The sequence below is a fragment of the Poecilia mexicana genome, unplaced genomic scaffold (assembly GCF_051168715.1).
Source record: "Poecilia mexicana isolate PSO_F unplaced genomic scaffold, ASM5116871v1 scaffold_9, whole genome shotgun sequence".
Lineage (NCBI taxonomy): Eukaryota > Metazoa > Chordata > Actinopteri > Cyprinodontiformes > Poeciliidae > Poecilia > Poecilia mexicana.
The window spans coordinates 24,975,591-24,991,803 of record NW_028263378.1 but is presented as its reverse complement, the minus strand read 5'-3'; the positions used below and the strand labels follow the sequence as shown (position 1 = coordinate 24,991,803).

The following is a 16,213-nucleotide window of genomic DNA, read 5'->3' as shown; positions in this document are numbered from 1 at the left end:
TAAAGAATGACATAGGTAATCTACTTAATACATTATAACAATTTTATTTGTTGTTTTGGTTTAAGTATATATTTAGCATTTGTTCACCTTCTTGATTTCTGATGTAGCAGATGCTCTTCTGGCCTTATTTGATCTTAACTAGGAACTTTGAGTGGCAGCATCAGCAGTCAACTTTATGTGGACATAATGGCAACATCTTAAGACATCAGCTGGCATGCAAAGGTGTGGGAGAAAATGGTGCAATGAAATGACAGCGACAGTTGGGATAAAGCTAACTTGGTTGCAAAATTGCTTTAAAAAGACTACACTTTAAAATTGCCGTGCCTATCACAAAATAATGTTGAGTTGAAAAGGTGTGTATGAGCCTTGGCTCAGTTGTACCGGTTCTGTCATAAGAAATGGTTCACAATTCAAGCAAGCTAATGTAGCAATCTTGTGGAAACACCCAAAGACATGTGACCCAAATCTTAAAGTTTGAAAGGCAACTGATAACTTTTTTTAAATATACGTCTTTGAAGTAATAATAAAAACATATTTTAGCATTTCTTACCAACCTAGAATAGTTAAAGTTTAGTCTGATATAATGACAGACAATCAAGAAGGGGGGAAACAGGTTGTATTTTTATCTGGTTTCAACTTCACTGTTCAGGCTCTTCTGCACCCGGCTGACATAAGTGCTGTATTTTGGTGCCATGTGATGCTTTTTTTTTTCTTTCCTTAAAGATCAGAGTTAGATCTTAACCTATCATGTATGTTTTTTCAATATGCAAAATGTTGCAACATTTATAACAGGACTAGAATACAGTTGGATCATCAATTCCACACTTTATGAACAGTTTCCTTATAAGAGCTCAGGAGTTTTATCTGCTTCAATAAAAGAGGATCCCGCAGAATAATTCGCTTTCCAAATATAATCTGACTGAAAGAGTTGCTTGCACCGCCCCCTGCTGGCGCTTATCTGTTATTACTCCAGACCAGGGGTCACCAACTCCAGTCCTCCAGGGCTACCATCCTGTAACTTTTAGATGCGTCTCTGCTCAAACACACCTGGATCAAATAAACTGCTCGTTTCCAGCCTATTGCAGAGAGGAATGAATGCTGGTGAGGGAATTCAGACATTTTGGAGCAGAGGTGAATCTAAAAGTTGCAGGACGGTAGCCCGTGAGGACTGGAGTTGGTGACCCCTGCTCCAGACCTTCCCCGTTGAGCCAAACTCAACTAAACCAAGAGGTGAGAAGAGAACAATGAGCCTAAATCCAGGTAATGCAGCTCTGACACCATGACTGGCAATAAGCTTTTTATTTAAACATTAAGGCAGTGTCTTTTTTTTGTGTGTTTTTCATGTTTACACTGCTATCCACAAAGCTTGCTGGTGGGCATGTAGAATTTAACCATGTGAATATTTCTTTTCATAATACCACCCTTGAAGCAAGCCACATAAATATTTACATCTCTTCAATTCTATATACAATCCTTGATATTATACAGTGGGTTATAATAAAAAAAAAAATATGCACAAAATGGTTGAACAATGTACTGTTTGTCAATCATCCCCCCGCCCCCTTTCTCCTACGATTGGACAGTCCAGATTTCGTCCTTTTAGGTTTTCAATGATTCATTTCATTCTGCAAACACAAGTGTGCAATGAGAAAAAAAAAGAAAAAAAAGTAAGAATAAACAATATATATGGATGCATGTTAAAAAGTCATTTCAGTGTACTTTTAAAAACAACACGTTAGTCATCGCTTTAGGGAACAGCTGGATATGGCTTCGTCTGGTTTTAGCGTCACATTCCAACGTTTCAGCAGTGGCAACGATGAGAACACACACACACACACACACACACACACACACACACACACACACACACACACACACACACACACACACACACACACACACACACACACACACACACAGAGAGAGGGAGAGGGAGCGACGACGTGTTTCTGCCTCTACTGGCCTCAGTAGGAGGAGCTAAAGCACAGCTGAGAGGACGGGCGAGGAAGAGGAGGCGGTCCTATAACAGTCAGGTCTGCGCTGAGATGAGCTAAAAAAACAAAAGAAGAAGAAAAAAAAAAAGACACCAGAGAATCTTCTTGAACGTCTCGCGCAGAAATACTGCCTTGAAAAGGTGAGACTAATTTAGCAGAACCGCCTTCCCCTCCGCTTCCTCCGACGCGCACAGAGAAGGGAGGTGCAATGAAGTACACTTAAAATAGTTTACAGGTTAAAAGTGAAGAAAAACTTCAGATGGAGGTCCACGTAAGTGGTGCAGGATGACTGAGTAAAACCATTAAAGCTAAGGCAGTGGGGGGGGGAGGGGAATGACGGGGAGAAAGAAAAAAAAAAGCGAATACATTAAAAAGGATAGCAGGACGTTTGATTAAAATCCGTTTGAACCCTTGCGAAGCAGTCTGCAGGGGGGGGGGGAGTAAAAGAAAACTTGTGCGTCATTTAATGAACTTCAGCACTAGAATTTGTAAAATAAATGGCACTTAACACTAAGAATATCTCTTAACTGTACAAAATCTGCCCGGATGTGGAGATGTATCCACGCACCCCCCACGAGGCAGTAAAAGCTCCGAGATGGGACTCCAGCCGAAAGATGGCTTTGTTTTTTTGTTGTTTTTCTAAAATCTCCTCTTTAATGAAAGGGAAACTCCAAATTCAGAGCTTTTAAACTCGTTCTCCACTCCGACGTGATTTGTTTTTCTTTTCTTACTGCGAGCGGAACAAGAAGCAGCGAGACGCCTCCGCAGTGGGACTTCTGCGCCGCCTCTTTAAAGAAAGAAAAAAACAAAATGCCATCGTGATCACCTCGACAACTAAGTGCTTTATATGCAAAGAACTGTTCTGACAAACACAGACATGGTTAATATAAAAACAAAAACAAAAAAACAGCAAGAAAGTGTCACTTGCCTCAGTGCCATCCATCTGGCAGCTCCTCCCAGTTCCCCCAACACACACAGATTCATGACATCAGCAACGAACCGCTTAGTTTACCCTGTAAACCTCTGATATGATCCCACCCCACCTGCCTCAAACCCAACACCCCCGCCCCAATACATCTTTGCAGATAACAGACGACAAATGACACCATCAAAAAAAGTTCACCACCAAAAATGTACTAAAAAAGTCGCAGCTCACGAAACACAGGACTGGACTGACAGTTCCAGAGAGAGAAACAAAAAGGACCAAAAGCGAGGGGAAAAAAAAGAAAGAAAGAAGAAACCAAGATGCTGTTTCTCCTCCTGTGTCCTTTTTGCTTGTGTTCTTGTAGTGGTAGCGGACCGCCGGCACACTGAGCTCGCCAGGAACAAAACAAGAGGGTTCCCCCGCTGTGAGAGTCGGGTCCAACATGGCGTCGTTACAGCCGTGTGCGGAGGCGTGAGCACGGAACGGCGGCACACGCCGAGCGCACGATGCGTCTGTGTTGATAAGGCCAGTGAGGAATAGTAGTAAAAAAAATAAAGAAGAAGAAGTGATTTGTCCTTCAGAGTAGTACTGGAGTGAATGCATAACACGTAAGTGCGAACGGACACACAGAGCCACAAAGATTCGTCCTCGTCGTCCAGGGAGGAGGACTGCTTCACGGCGAACAGCGGCGGTGGAGGGGGGCGGGGGAGACGAGGCGCAGGACTGTCCTCTGAGTGTGTGAAGCAGTGCGTTTTCTGGTCACTCGCTGTCGGACAGGGTTTCATACTGAGAAACAAGCAGAGGCTTGGGCTCCTCCTCCCAGGGGCGGCCCTGGCCGGGTCCGGGCCCCGGGCCGCCCTGCTGGCCAGACGAAGGGGAATGGGCTGAAACTGTCCCGCTGGGGAAACGCATGATGAGCGGGCTGTATGGAAACGGGGTCGGAGTTGAACCTGAGTGAGAGGGGACAAAATACAGTTTAAAAAATGGCTCGAAGGCGACATCAATGTGAGTACCGCTGTAAAACAGGATTTTAATTGTATTTTTTAAGACAAATTAAACTTTAGGTTTTAAGCTGCCATTAGCATGGCTAGCATAATTAAGACTACCGTCTGTGTGGGTTTTCTACAGAATATAATGTAAACCATTCATTTTAACTTAAGATTTTCAAAATGGCTGATAACATTTTCAATTACATTGAGTTTAATGGAAAACAAAAGGCTCAAAATGATAAAAGAGAGTAAAGCTGCTGTTCTCCGGTCAGCCTTCCTGCTATCTGCTGAAAATCAAACTCTCTCTCTCACAGACATGTCTCAAGATACGCCGCAGTTTCCTTTTAAATTGGCTTTTCAAGTGAATTCAGAGGTAAAAAAAAAGAAAAATAAAGCCAACATCTTCTTAGCTCAGTATCTACCTACTGAGCAACTTTTCCCGTTTAAAGAGAAACTTTTGTCCCTATTGCTGCAAAATAAAACTCACTCAGAGCCGCAAAAGTGATTTTCTAAATATGTACTACTTAAAATGTTTTATTATAAAAGCTAACAAAAGTAAAATAGGATTAATTTATATTTTCAGATTTATTACCAATGGAAAAAAAAAACTGTTTTGTGTTAGTGAGGTGAGCCTTTTCTAAAAACATGAAAATTAAAGTTATATGGTTTGAAGCTAGTCACTTTTAAAAGCCTGTTGTAGATGTTAAAAGCAGATTTTTGTATGAAGACATAAAGGAAAACCCATAAAATGGCCAAAATAAAAAAACAACATTTTGATGAAAACCGTATGATATAATTGCGTCAGTAAAACCTCCAAGTCTGAATGTAGATTAACAGTTAAAGGTCATAAATAGTCTTAATTTCATGCATCTATCTGGAAGCGGCGTGCATTGTACCTGCAGACAGAGGCCGGTCCTCCCACACCCGGTTGGTGAGGGGCGTCCGCCGGTTGCAGTCTCCCTCTGAGTGGACAGACGACACGGACGAGGGACGCTCGCTGCCGGACAGACCCGGGCCCGGGGACTTGGCCTTGCGTCCGTTAGAGCGCCCGCTGCTCTTTGAGGACTTGGAGCCGCCTGCAAACAGAGGAGGAGAAACTCTGATGCTCTTTGGATGAGTTAACATTTAACTATTTTAATACATATGCTAAGTAACATGATTTTTTTTCTTACAAAGCTGATTAAATTATATATCCAGTTACCAATGTGTATTACAGATACCAAAATAATGGTAAAGTTAAAGTAATAAATTCTAAGAAGATCTTTGACGTCTTCAAACTAAATTATTCCACGAGGAATAATTTAGGTCATGGATGAAAGTCCCTTGTCCAAATAAAACATTTAAAGAAATGTTTAATGTCATCACAGAAAAGGATGAATAAATGGTTCAGCCAAGAAGTCATACATTTTAAATTGTTCAATTTAAAAAGTGAAATTTGTTGACTCTACATTTTGATTACACACTGATAAATTTAGGGCTTTAGATCTGTTAATGATAGCTATGGCTTACAGCTAGTAAAAACCAAATAATCTCACATTCTCAAAAAAGATCAATAACAAAAAAAAAGGATTTTTAACAGAAATGTCAGCTTCCTAAAAACCAAAACCCGGTCGCCCCACATTATATGTATATATAAATGTCCGGATGTCTGCTTTTCATTAAAAGATCATAAAAAGTCTTAATTTCATGCATCTAAAATTTAATTAAAATGTCTTGAATTCATTATAAAAAACTTAAGTTGGGCTTTAATATGTTCATAACAGGACTTAAACTTTGCTTTGACAGGATGATTTAATCTATTTTTTTTTCTTGCAAATCTTTTCTGTCAGGCTAAAGTTTGAGTCGCACTCACAACATTCATTGTGACTCAAGACTGTTGAGGCTACTGCTAACTAGCTGCTAACATACACTTGCTAGCTAGCAAGCTTGATTTTCGTCATCTGTCATTGGCAAGTTTTGCGATGCAGGTCTTAAATTCCACTCAGAATGGTCTTAAACATTCGTATGTTTGAGTTAGTGAAACCTGCAGAAGCCCTGGTTTAAAAACAGCGGCCCAACGCGTGAAGCGTCCACTATAAAACAAGTGAAGAGTGGCACCTTGTGAGAAGGAGTCGTCAGCCCGTCCGTCTGCAGACATGGCGGGACCCGTCGGGTTAGCAGCGCTGGACGGGGAGCGCTCCTCCGATGATTCATCGTACTTTCCCATCAAGGCCTTTCTGATTATGGCCTCCAGGCCGATGGAGTTGCCAGATGCTTCTGGAGCCGGGTGGCTGCGCACACTCACAGGCCCTGGACGGGAACGCAGACGCGGGTTTTTAAAGCGAAGAAGCAGTTTTTAACCAAAACCAAACCGAGCTCGCCTCATTTCCGTCAGAACACAGCGGAGTCTGAAAACACTTTAGTGTGAGTCAGTCTTCCTATTACACAGCGTACCTGCAGTAGTGGAGGCTGGCATATTAAAGATTTCCGTTCCTGGCTGACCGGCATCTGGAATCACAGAGGAATCGGTTAAGATCGACTGGTTCTGGTTTTTAATGGGTTTCATCCGTACGCCGAGGCGAGGCTCACTGAATTCGGCATCGTTGCCATCGCCCGTCCTCTTCTTGATCATCTCCTGCTTCTTGGACTTCACGATAGCCGACGTGTTCTCCGTCAGCTTGCTGAAGAAAGCTGGAGGCTGGGAGGTGTTGGGTGGAGAGCGGGAGCCGAGCCTGGCGGTGGAAAACCAGACACACTTAGAATCACTTAGTTTAATTCCCATCTCTGTTTTTTTTGCTGATGACCTGAAGGCTGACTGGAAGCTCAGAAATCAAATCTTTTTTCTGTTTAGTGAAGGCACCATGCTAAGTGCTTTTACACAAAATACTGCAAATCTATTGTTTTTGCTTTATGGCAGCATGAAATATGCAATGTGCTTCTGACTGAAGAAGCCTCAAAATGACTCATTTTCTATACCAGTGATGTGTTGAAGTATGTATTCAGGGAAAAGCAGATCTACAGAAGAAGCCATTTAAGAGCAAATAGAATTTCCTAAGAAAGATAAGACTTTCAGCAGATAAAAGCGATAAAGAAAAAGTTGTTCAGTTTTCTCCTTTTGAGTTTTCAACAATTTCTTTATAATGAAAGATGTTGCAAATGTGTGTACATAGCAGGGACACAAAAAAGAGACTTTTCAAAACCGTTTGTTTTGAAAAGTCTTACACACTCACCCTATACTGGTCTGAAAATAAAACTATTTGAGCAGAAAAAACAAACAAACCCTATTTCAATAACCTTTATTAACATATAAAAAATAAGACAACCTTCATTTCGATCACACAGATCAAAAACTGTGTAATTGAACAGACCTAAATGAAAATTCAAGCCTGGTCAAGGATGTCCCTTACCCTTGTTCCCCCTGCTCATTGGGGTAGGAAGCCCCTCCCTGGACGTCGGGCTCAGAGCTGGATGCGGGAGGAGACACCGGCTCAATGCAGTCATTGGAAACGGGGGACGACTTCTGCTGCTGTGGAGATCTACAAACAACACGGTTACTACATGTGATGCCGTGTTTTTTAAAAAAAAAAAAGATTGTCAAAGTCCGGCCCACGTTTCCTACCTGTCTCGGTTACATTCCCCACTAAAGCCCTGTGAGTAGCGGGACGCCTGAGCAGACTCCTGTGACGTGGGGGGGGCCTGGGAGGCACTGGATGGACGGGTCAGGTCCAGAACCGGAGAGCCGTGGTAGCTCTGCTGCTGTTGTTGCTGCTGCTGCTGCTGGCTGTCCCTGTAGTCTTTAACTATCACCTCCTGGACAGAAACATTAACATGGAAGACATTAACGTGACGTTTTTAATTCATCTCGTGGTTGTGGTTCTTCGCCGTGGCCTTACGCTGATGTGCTGCGCCAAAGTGACCACTCTCTGGCTGCCTTTGACACACGGGGATGGGGGCTGTTGGCCTGGAGACAGTCTCTCCTCTGACGGGGGTCGATAGAGTCCTTGTGGTGCTGCAGAGGACCAAATCCACAAGTGTTAAGAACACGCACACATCTGAACCTCTCAAAGTTAGCTCAGACTTCCCTTTTAAAGCAATAATAATAAAAACATGCACACTTTGAAAAGTCTTCACCGTTTCAGCGGGTTGCACCAACAGGTGACGAGCCACAGTTTTCTCTTCGTGTTTTTTTGCGTGAACAGCCAGTAAGCAGAACTTTTGGCCAGAAGTGACACTAAAATTAACTGGTTTTGCATCAGTGACTCATACAAGTAGAGTGTGCACAAAAAAGAAAAAAAAATTTACATCGACAAATATACAAAAGACCACAAACGGGTTGAGCTAGTGCGTCTGTGAAGAGCAGGATCCAAAAGGATTCACTGAAACAAACCTGAGATTCATGTCAGAATTCATTTATTCCTGCTTGGCCAAGTGGAAATAATGGATCCAGCACAGTTTTTAGAAAACGTGCATCGATTGGAGTTTTCTGACCGATCACTGATGTTGAAAAGTCACTAAATATAGATAGCACAGACGTGACATGGTGAGCTTCATTGCTCACTATGTTTTTCTTTTTCTGACATTCCAGCTGGACCAACCAAACCCAAGGCATCGACATGACCTGTGCCTCTCGGCTGCCTTTCCCACGAGTCTGTGAATGCATCCCAACAGCAGTGGGATCATCTACGTCCCTACGAACTGATGTGAATAAACCGAGACCGCTTAAAACAACTCTTTGAATTCAGCCATGAATAGTTAAAGCCCCCAAGTGCCGTCCATGTAGTCCGAATGACTGAAAACTACCAAGTGTAAAGGAGAGTTTGAGATGTGTGGTCAAAATCCAGGAAGAAGTTGCACATCGGTAGTATGCAAGTCTGAACAAAACTCAAACCATTTAGTAAAATATGCTTGTGAATTTAGACAATCTGATTTTAGTTGCATTTCAGTTCACCATATAATTTATATTAGTTTTATACTGAATAAGTTTTGTGCACATTTGTAACGGAAACAAACCTAATGATCAAATCACCACTGCAGGAGTGGGGCTCCTTCGTATCTCGAGCGACACCAAACTGGTTTCAAGGCACTCCCATGAAAAAAGAAACCTGAAGCAGACGAAGCCGGCTGCAGCTCTTACCGAGTGTTCGGATGTCTTGTTCCTGAACAGACATTGGTTTGTTTTGAGTCTTTTCTCTACTCGGTGTGCCGCTGTCCTCGCGGCCGGACGGGTTGTCCGACTGGGAGGGAAGCAGACGGCCTGCGGACGGGGGGTAGGAGCCGGGGTAAATTCCTCCTGGGCCGGGACTGCAAAGCTTGGGGTCGGATTTGCTGGAGGCGCCATGCTGCTCCTGCAGGTGTTTGGGCAGACCGCCCCTGGATTTGCCTCCATCGCGATTCTGCTCTTTGGCTACGCTCGAGTCCATGGCAGATTGGTAGGCATCAGGTGGCACACCCGTTTTTTGGAAGGAGCCATGGAAACCTGGGTAGCGGGATGCTGAGGGAATGGTCCTGGTAGGAAAATAAAACAAAACAAACCACATATTTTTGCATTTTATTGGTAGAAAATGTTATTATAGTTTTAGCACAACTCTGGCTTACCGTAACACCGACGGGTGTTCACTGACAGAAAGACTTTTGCCTCCGGTGTTGTGCAGCACGCTCGGCCTCTGCTGCACGTTGTCCTGGGTGCGGGGAGACACCGGGGAATGCTGGTGGCTGTAGGGCTGGGATGCAGGTCTGCCGCTGCCGCCACCGCCGCCGCTGCTGCTGCTGGACAGGCTGTGTTCTGTACCTGAGAGACACACATTCATGTTACTGTACAAACATCTTCCCACAAGATTCAACCTTTAACACCCCCTTTTACTCATTCACATTTTGTTACAATCACCCAACTTCAATATTTTTTACTGGAAATTTATCTGATGGATGTAAATATTGCATAAGTGTGAAGTGTGGAAGGAAACAGGCATTTGTTTTTCTAATTTTTTCCCCCTTTTACAGATAAATCTGAACAATCTGTGATTTCAATTCATTTTTACATTATATCATTTAATACTGTTATTATTAATGTCGTATGATGGTTCTTGACATTCTACAGCAAGGACAAGGTAAATCAAAATATAACAAGTAATTTTGGTCATTTTACTGACCTGACAAGAGAAGTTTAGTCTGATTTAACTTCAGACAGTGTCACAAAAATATACATGTTAATAGGTTTGTGAAAAAATCTGGTTTCAGCTGTAAATAACGTTTTCCAAATTTACGCTTTGGATCAAGTATTAGATTGTAATTTAATACAAATCTGTGAAGTTTGAATATCAAACATTTTCAAGGACTTTATGCAGAAGTCAAGCACTTTCCAAACCTTGAAAACACTTTGAATTGAAATTCAAGAATCCTCCAGGTTTTCAAGCACCTGTACGATCCCTGGTTCTGTATCCAGCCATCTGTCCTCTGATACTCAGAGAAGCAGTTGTGGTTTGATGAGACCAACATTTTACTGCCCAACACTGAAGATAATCCCCAAAGGAAACTCCAGTCATTTTCCTTTTACTTCACAACTGTGTGCGTCTGTGGTCTGATCCGCCACATAATACCTCCATGAAGCACATTTTGTGTTTGGAACGTGAGCAAACACAAACTACGTTTTTAAACACAGACTAAGGCAGAAAAGCAGAATCGTTCAGGTACCTGGTCGCCAGATGGGGGCGTGCTCCACATTTCCCAAAGACCCTCCCCTGTCTCTGTCTCTATCCCTGTCCCGATCTCGGTCCCGTTCCCGATCCCAATCTCTCTCTCGTTCCCGCTCCCGGTTTTCCCGCTCCCGCTCCCGTTCTCGGTCCCTGTCGCGGTCTCTTTCCCGCTCCGACGACGACGCGCTCTGCATTTTGCTCATGTGTGAGGGGCCGACTGAAACGACAAAAAAAAAAAAAACAGATGAGGGAAAAAGTAATTTTAAACGGATAAAAACATGATATTATTTTGTCAGGGAGATGCTCATAATAAAATGGAGGCGTACCAGGAGAGATGGATGAGCTGGTGTAATTCCTGGGAGGGAATGCGGCGTTTGTCCCAGGGATGTAGGTGATGCGATCCATCGGGGAGCCGGCCGCCCCTGCAGACGGAGGGACCAGGACGGGTAAGTGCACCTGAGAAAGATCAATGATCCCTGAGGAGAGGAGAGATGAGAGCCAAATCAAGATGCAGCTTAATGAACAACAAACATACAAAGCCTTAACAAACTTCATGTAGTGACAGTCCAGCAGGCTGATTTCTTTATTATAAAATTTTGTAATGAAAGAAGAGTAAAACACAGGTTGTTTTTTTTTTAAGTACAAGGAAGTTAGTTTATTCAGCGCTGCACTGGGGGGTCTGTGGTGACTCTTTGGACCTTCAGTGATTCTTAATAATAAAAAATAGTTAAGAACCAAATGTTGTTCATGTAACAACTGTATTGAATTTCAACATTAAAAAAACCACAAAGTACCTATAATATATTTTTAGATATTTTTTCTTGCCATTAAGGTGGAAACCACATGCTTTTTTTAGAATTTTTTTTTTTTTTTTTACACAATTTCCACAAATAACGCCCCGTAGACTAAAATGTATTCATCCTGTTTTAGCAAAAGTTTTAGATTTTTCTTTTTTCAAAACCTAAAAATAGAAATAAAATGGTGGTTCTTTCAAAATAACATTTCCTACAGCAGATAAGTTGCTTGTTTTCTCTATTTGTGGCTGCAAACAAGTTTCATTTAGCTGGACAGAGGATAGCAAAGAGAGCAGACTCCAGAAGAATGCAACAAATAAAAAAAAGCATTTCAGCATCTGTAATGCAGCAACACAACAATTGTTACAGAACCACTCAAATAATTTAAATAGTGCCGTTCAAAATGCAATTAAACAAAAGCTAAATTAAATGTACTCCTATCTTCTCCTTTGCTGAGGAAAATATTCTTGTTGCAAAAATACTAATGATTAGGCGAGTCTCCTTTAGTTATAAGTTATAGCTGGATAATCACATCATCGTTTTAGATTCATCAATGAAGCTGCAAAATGAATATGAATATTCCCCAATGCAGGCGCAAGTGGACCTCATTGTAACAACATCTTATTTACCAATGCATGTTGCATCACAAGCTCTGACGAGGTTTTTTTTAACACGCCAAGTGCAGCAACGATTGTTGAAAAGTGGCGCTGCTGAACGGCTAATTTTTACAGTAAAGAGGCTCAGCTCTGCTCCAGACTGGAGGTGCAACACGCCACTGCAACACGAATGAATAAACTAAAAAAGATCTGTTAGATAATGAGTTATCCAACAAGAGAGTTCTGCAAACTCTCTCCTATGCAAAGATTCTCAGTAACAGTGACAAAATGAGAAGATTTTAAATTCATATCCTTGCACTGGGCTGTCCTTTCATCTTCCCTCTCTCCCTTGCGTGATTTCATGACATCAGAAGCCATAAATGAGCATAATAAACATAAAACAAAGGCAGACCAATTCAAAGGGTGGTTAACCTTGGCACAATATCCGCATTACATCAGCAGCTCTGCTCTCTTTGTAATTATTAACCACTCAAATGGTCATATTTGTCGATCATTTGCCAGTGCAAAGGAATCAGCTATTTAAACAATGAGAAAGTAAAACGATTTACTTATGCAACCGTGCAGCTGACCGACGGAGACTGCCGTCAGGTCTCATGTAAAACGATCCTGTTTGGGTCTGATTTCTACGATTTGTTCTCTTGTCGGGCAGCAGCTCGTGTTCCCCTACAACAACAAAGGTCGCCTCGTCTCTTTTGGTCAAGCAGGGGGAGATCAGCGCCAGCTTGTTTGCATCCCCGACTATCAGATCAAACCCAGGCTGAACGGACATCGCCGTTGTTTGGTAAAAGGTAACCCTAACCTGTGTCTGTAAGCGTAGAACGCCAGATTCGGGTTTCAATTTGCCAAACAACCTAAAAATAGTCCAAGTGCGAGTCAGAGAGGGGACGGGACTGGGAGCAGCGTTGGCCTTACCGCGCTGGGCACCAGCAGAGTAGGACAGAGGAAGCGCCTGGTCTCGAGGAGCGAGGCCTCTGAGCAGGTCTGAGCGCTGCTGCGCAGCCATGGCGGCGGCCGCGGGCCACTGGTGCATCTGCTGCGAGGTGATGTAGTCGTTTATCAGGGTCTGACGGTTCTCCAGGGCCGTCGTGTCGGGGAAGCCGCGGATGAGGTAGGGGTACGGGTGAGGGTACGCCGGGTTGGGAGCCAAGTGGGAGCGAGGCAAGTAGTAAGCTCCTGCGAATAAAGAACAGGAAATGTTGAAAATCATTCGTAGTCATTTAAAGTCAGAGATGAGATATGAACTGATTGTTTTCTCGGGTTGCATTCAAGTGTTTCTGCAGGTTTCACCAAGTCAAGTTTAAGGCTTTGTGAGCCTATTTTGAATTCAATTGAAGACCTGCATCGTGACAGAAATGCACAGAAGAATATTGGATATTTTATGTTGGAGTAGCGTCAAGCTGTTCTGCACAGAATGTGCGTAACATCGTGTGGGTCACAATGTTAGACGCCAGTGGCGAGAACAAATGTTGTCCAGCCAACTGGTGATACATTTACACTTGCATATGATGGACAAAAAAACCCCTGTGATTTACCTGGGTCGATGGCGATTCCACGAGGCAGCGCCGCGGGGTCAAAGGTCAAGGGGATGCGGTACATGTCTGAAGCTCCCAGGCCGGGCAGCAGCCTTTCGTAGGCCTGCTGATCTGCAACGCTGGTGAGCGGCGACTTGGTGGCCCTCATCTCTCTGGGAGTCGGTGTGGCTTTTCGCTCCTGGGAAGAATTCTTCCCAGACCCTGAATCAACAGGAAAAAGGAAAAAAAAAGAAAAAAGTTTGGAATCTGGATTTTATCAACAATAAAAAGTGACATATTTGACTGTGGTCTCATTCACTGCCTGTTACGAATAAAACCTTCGTTAAAAAACAAATAAAGTCACTGTTCCGTCTCCGTGTTGGATACGCAGAGTTCACACACTTTTCTCACAGGAACATTCAAACATTTTCAACGCAAGTTTTCCAGCAGCACATTTTGGGAGAAAAAGACAATACAAACAATCTTAAAAAGAAAAAAGTTTCACTTTACTATTTTAAGATGTCAATTATTACTGTTTGTAGTGTCTTGTGATAGTTTTTTATATCCTACAGACAAGAAAAACAAAACACCCAATATACTCAAATGGTCCAAGAATAAAAACCCTTCAATTTCATTAACGCCGTTTAATGTGCTCAGTATAAGCCAACCTTTATTTAAAAACACAGATAGATTAAGTCATGTAGAAATTAGGAATGATAAATATTCATTACACAAAAACAATCCAAACAAATGACCTTCCTGCTCAGATCAAATGTTTGAAAACACACAAAGAAAGTTACAACAAAAATGTTCCTGCTATGTTCTTTGGCTTTTAGCAAGTAGAAATAAATTTGTTCATTCCAACTAACCTAAAACAAGAAAAGTTCAGTCTTATTTCACTTCAGACAGTGAGAAAAAAAAAAAAGTCTGTCCTTTTTATTAGCTGCATGAAAATATCTAGTTTGAACTGTAAATAATGTTTTCCAAATTGAAGCTTTTAATCAGACATTAGACTGAACTTTATTGCAAAACTGAGAAGTTCGAATATCAAACACTTTGAAAACACAAAACTGAAAAACAAGCCTGGACGTTCCCACCTTCGTGTTGCCTTTGACTGGCTTCCCTGGGCAGCGGGGATCCACGATGCGACGGTCCAGGGTAGGGGGTCCGTATAGCACCTTTTTCCTCGTACCCCATGGGGCTGTGGTGCGCCTTGCCTCCCTGCTCAGAGCCCAGGGTGAGCGGAGAAGAGCGCGGTATGGGGCTGGCCGTGCTGACCACCGCGCTGGGCCGACCCTTGGGCCCCTCCTCATACCGACTTCTGTCGGGACGCATCTCCAGGTGGGAGGCTGCATTGTGGTAGGAGCGCGGCGAGCTGGCGATGATGGAGCGGACATCGTGGCGTTTCCCAGAGCCGGCAGGATCCAGCTTTCCGGCTGCGCCCTGCAAGAAACCCACCAGCTTAGGACCACATGCATCTTTACTGGTCTATTGTAACTTCAGATGACAACAAAAAACTGAGAAACACATTTCAAATTTCTAGTTAAAGCTCAACATCAACTTCAGTTTTGCTGCAATACATTCATTTTTTTATGTTCTGCATAATATTTGGGAGCAAGAAAATAGCTGTTAAGATTGTTTAATCATTAATTTACTCCATGTTAAATAAGGACAGCCACACACCAGTTTGATATTCATTCAATAAAATTATATGACTGCACATCACCTCATATTTATACGTGCATTTGTTCCCCGGGTTCAAATTACAGGTCTCATAAAGTTAGTTTGACATACATGTGTCGGAAGCATTCCAGCAGCCGTTGAGAGAGCAGCAGATATGCAGGCCATTAAAATTCAGCTGAAGGCGTATTTTAACTGCGGGTTCCTGAAAGTTGTTCTCCAGAACCTGACTTCCTGGAACCTTTTATCTATGCACGCTGTTCTTTTTTTTTTATGTGCGTTTCTATTGTCGAGTCTAAAACTGGGACTGTTTATGGAGATCAGGCCTTCCTGACGCTGAGCAGGAGCAGCGCTGCGGTCCGACGCCGCGGCAACGTCAGAGTTCAGAACGTGATTGAAACTACCGACATTGAGCTAATACAGCATTATTACATCTGAGATCGTTTCATAGAGGTCATACTTTAAATCCTGCCACATCAAACTGTGTGAAAATTTAGATTTTAAACAAACAATTTTATAGGAAGAAGCGACAGACTTTACAGGTTAAAATCCAGACTAGAGGCTTTTAACTCTCCATTCCTGTGGAGATTCTGAGCAGATATAGAAATCTGCACTTTGTTTAAATACAAAATCGCCACACTTAGTGAAAATATTTAATTAAACATATTCAGCAAGAGCATCTGGGTTTAAATGTGAATAGAGGAGTTATTTATTAATACCTCAGTGGGGAAAATTCACATTTTACAGCAGCAAAGCAAACAAAATGTGCCCTATTGCATATAAAAGTATCCAACAACATAAACAGTGGTATATTAATAAAGTATCTACAGATAAAATCAAATTAAATTTATTGGAAACCTGAAAATCAGAGATTTCTAAGTATAGAATACGATTTGTGGATATATTATAAAACATGACCAGCTGAGGGAGGAGATTCTTGCGATTAAACGCAGGATATTTTGAGTCAGTGAGAACTGTTCTCTCTCTCTCTGTTCTATTTTTAAGCAGTTCAACATGACAAGCAGTTCATTTCAA

The 16,213-nt window shown here is 42.5% G+C and overlaps 1 protein-coding gene across 4 annotated transcripts in view; it reads right to left on the bottom strand.

Moving 5' to 3' along the window:
* Positions 1-1,284: 1,284 nt before the first annotated feature.
* ncor2 (nuclear receptor corepressor 2) overlaps positions 1,285-16,213 on the bottom strand; it is a 115,767-nt gene continuing 100,838 nt past the window's right edge. For 3 of the 4 annotated variants that reach the window (XM_015003724.2, XM_015003723.2, XM_088009043.1), the window contains 15 exons: positions 14,596-14,941; positions 13,520-13,720; positions 12,900-13,160; positions 10,903-11,052; positions 10,575-10,793; positions 9,483-9,675; positions 9,022-9,392; positions 7,781-7,896; positions 7,507-7,697; positions 7,295-7,423; positions 6,477-6,619; positions 6,342-6,395; positions 6,006-6,197; positions 4,805-4,984; positions 1,285-3,869 (listed from right to left, as the gene is read on the bottom strand). In XM_015003724.2, coding sequence (XP_014859210.2) covers positions 3,679-3,869; positions 4,805-4,984; positions 6,006-6,197; positions 6,342-6,395; positions 6,477-6,619; positions 7,295-7,423; positions 7,507-7,697; positions 7,781-7,896; positions 9,022-9,392; positions 9,483-9,675; positions 10,575-10,793; positions 10,903-11,052; positions 12,900-13,160; positions 13,520-13,720; positions 14,596-14,941 — 2,937 coding nt within the window. In that variant the 3' untranslated portion in view covers positions 1,285-3,678. Of the gene's footprint in view, positions 3,870-4,804; positions 4,985-6,005; positions 6,198-6,341; positions 6,396-6,476; positions 6,620-7,290; positions 7,424-7,506; positions 7,698-7,780; positions 7,897-9,021; positions 9,393-9,482; positions 9,676-10,574; positions 10,794-10,902; positions 11,053-12,899; positions 13,161-13,519; positions 13,721-14,595; positions 14,942-16,213 lie in introns of those variants that run through there. The other variant, XM_088009044.1, reaches the window with a different exon arrangement.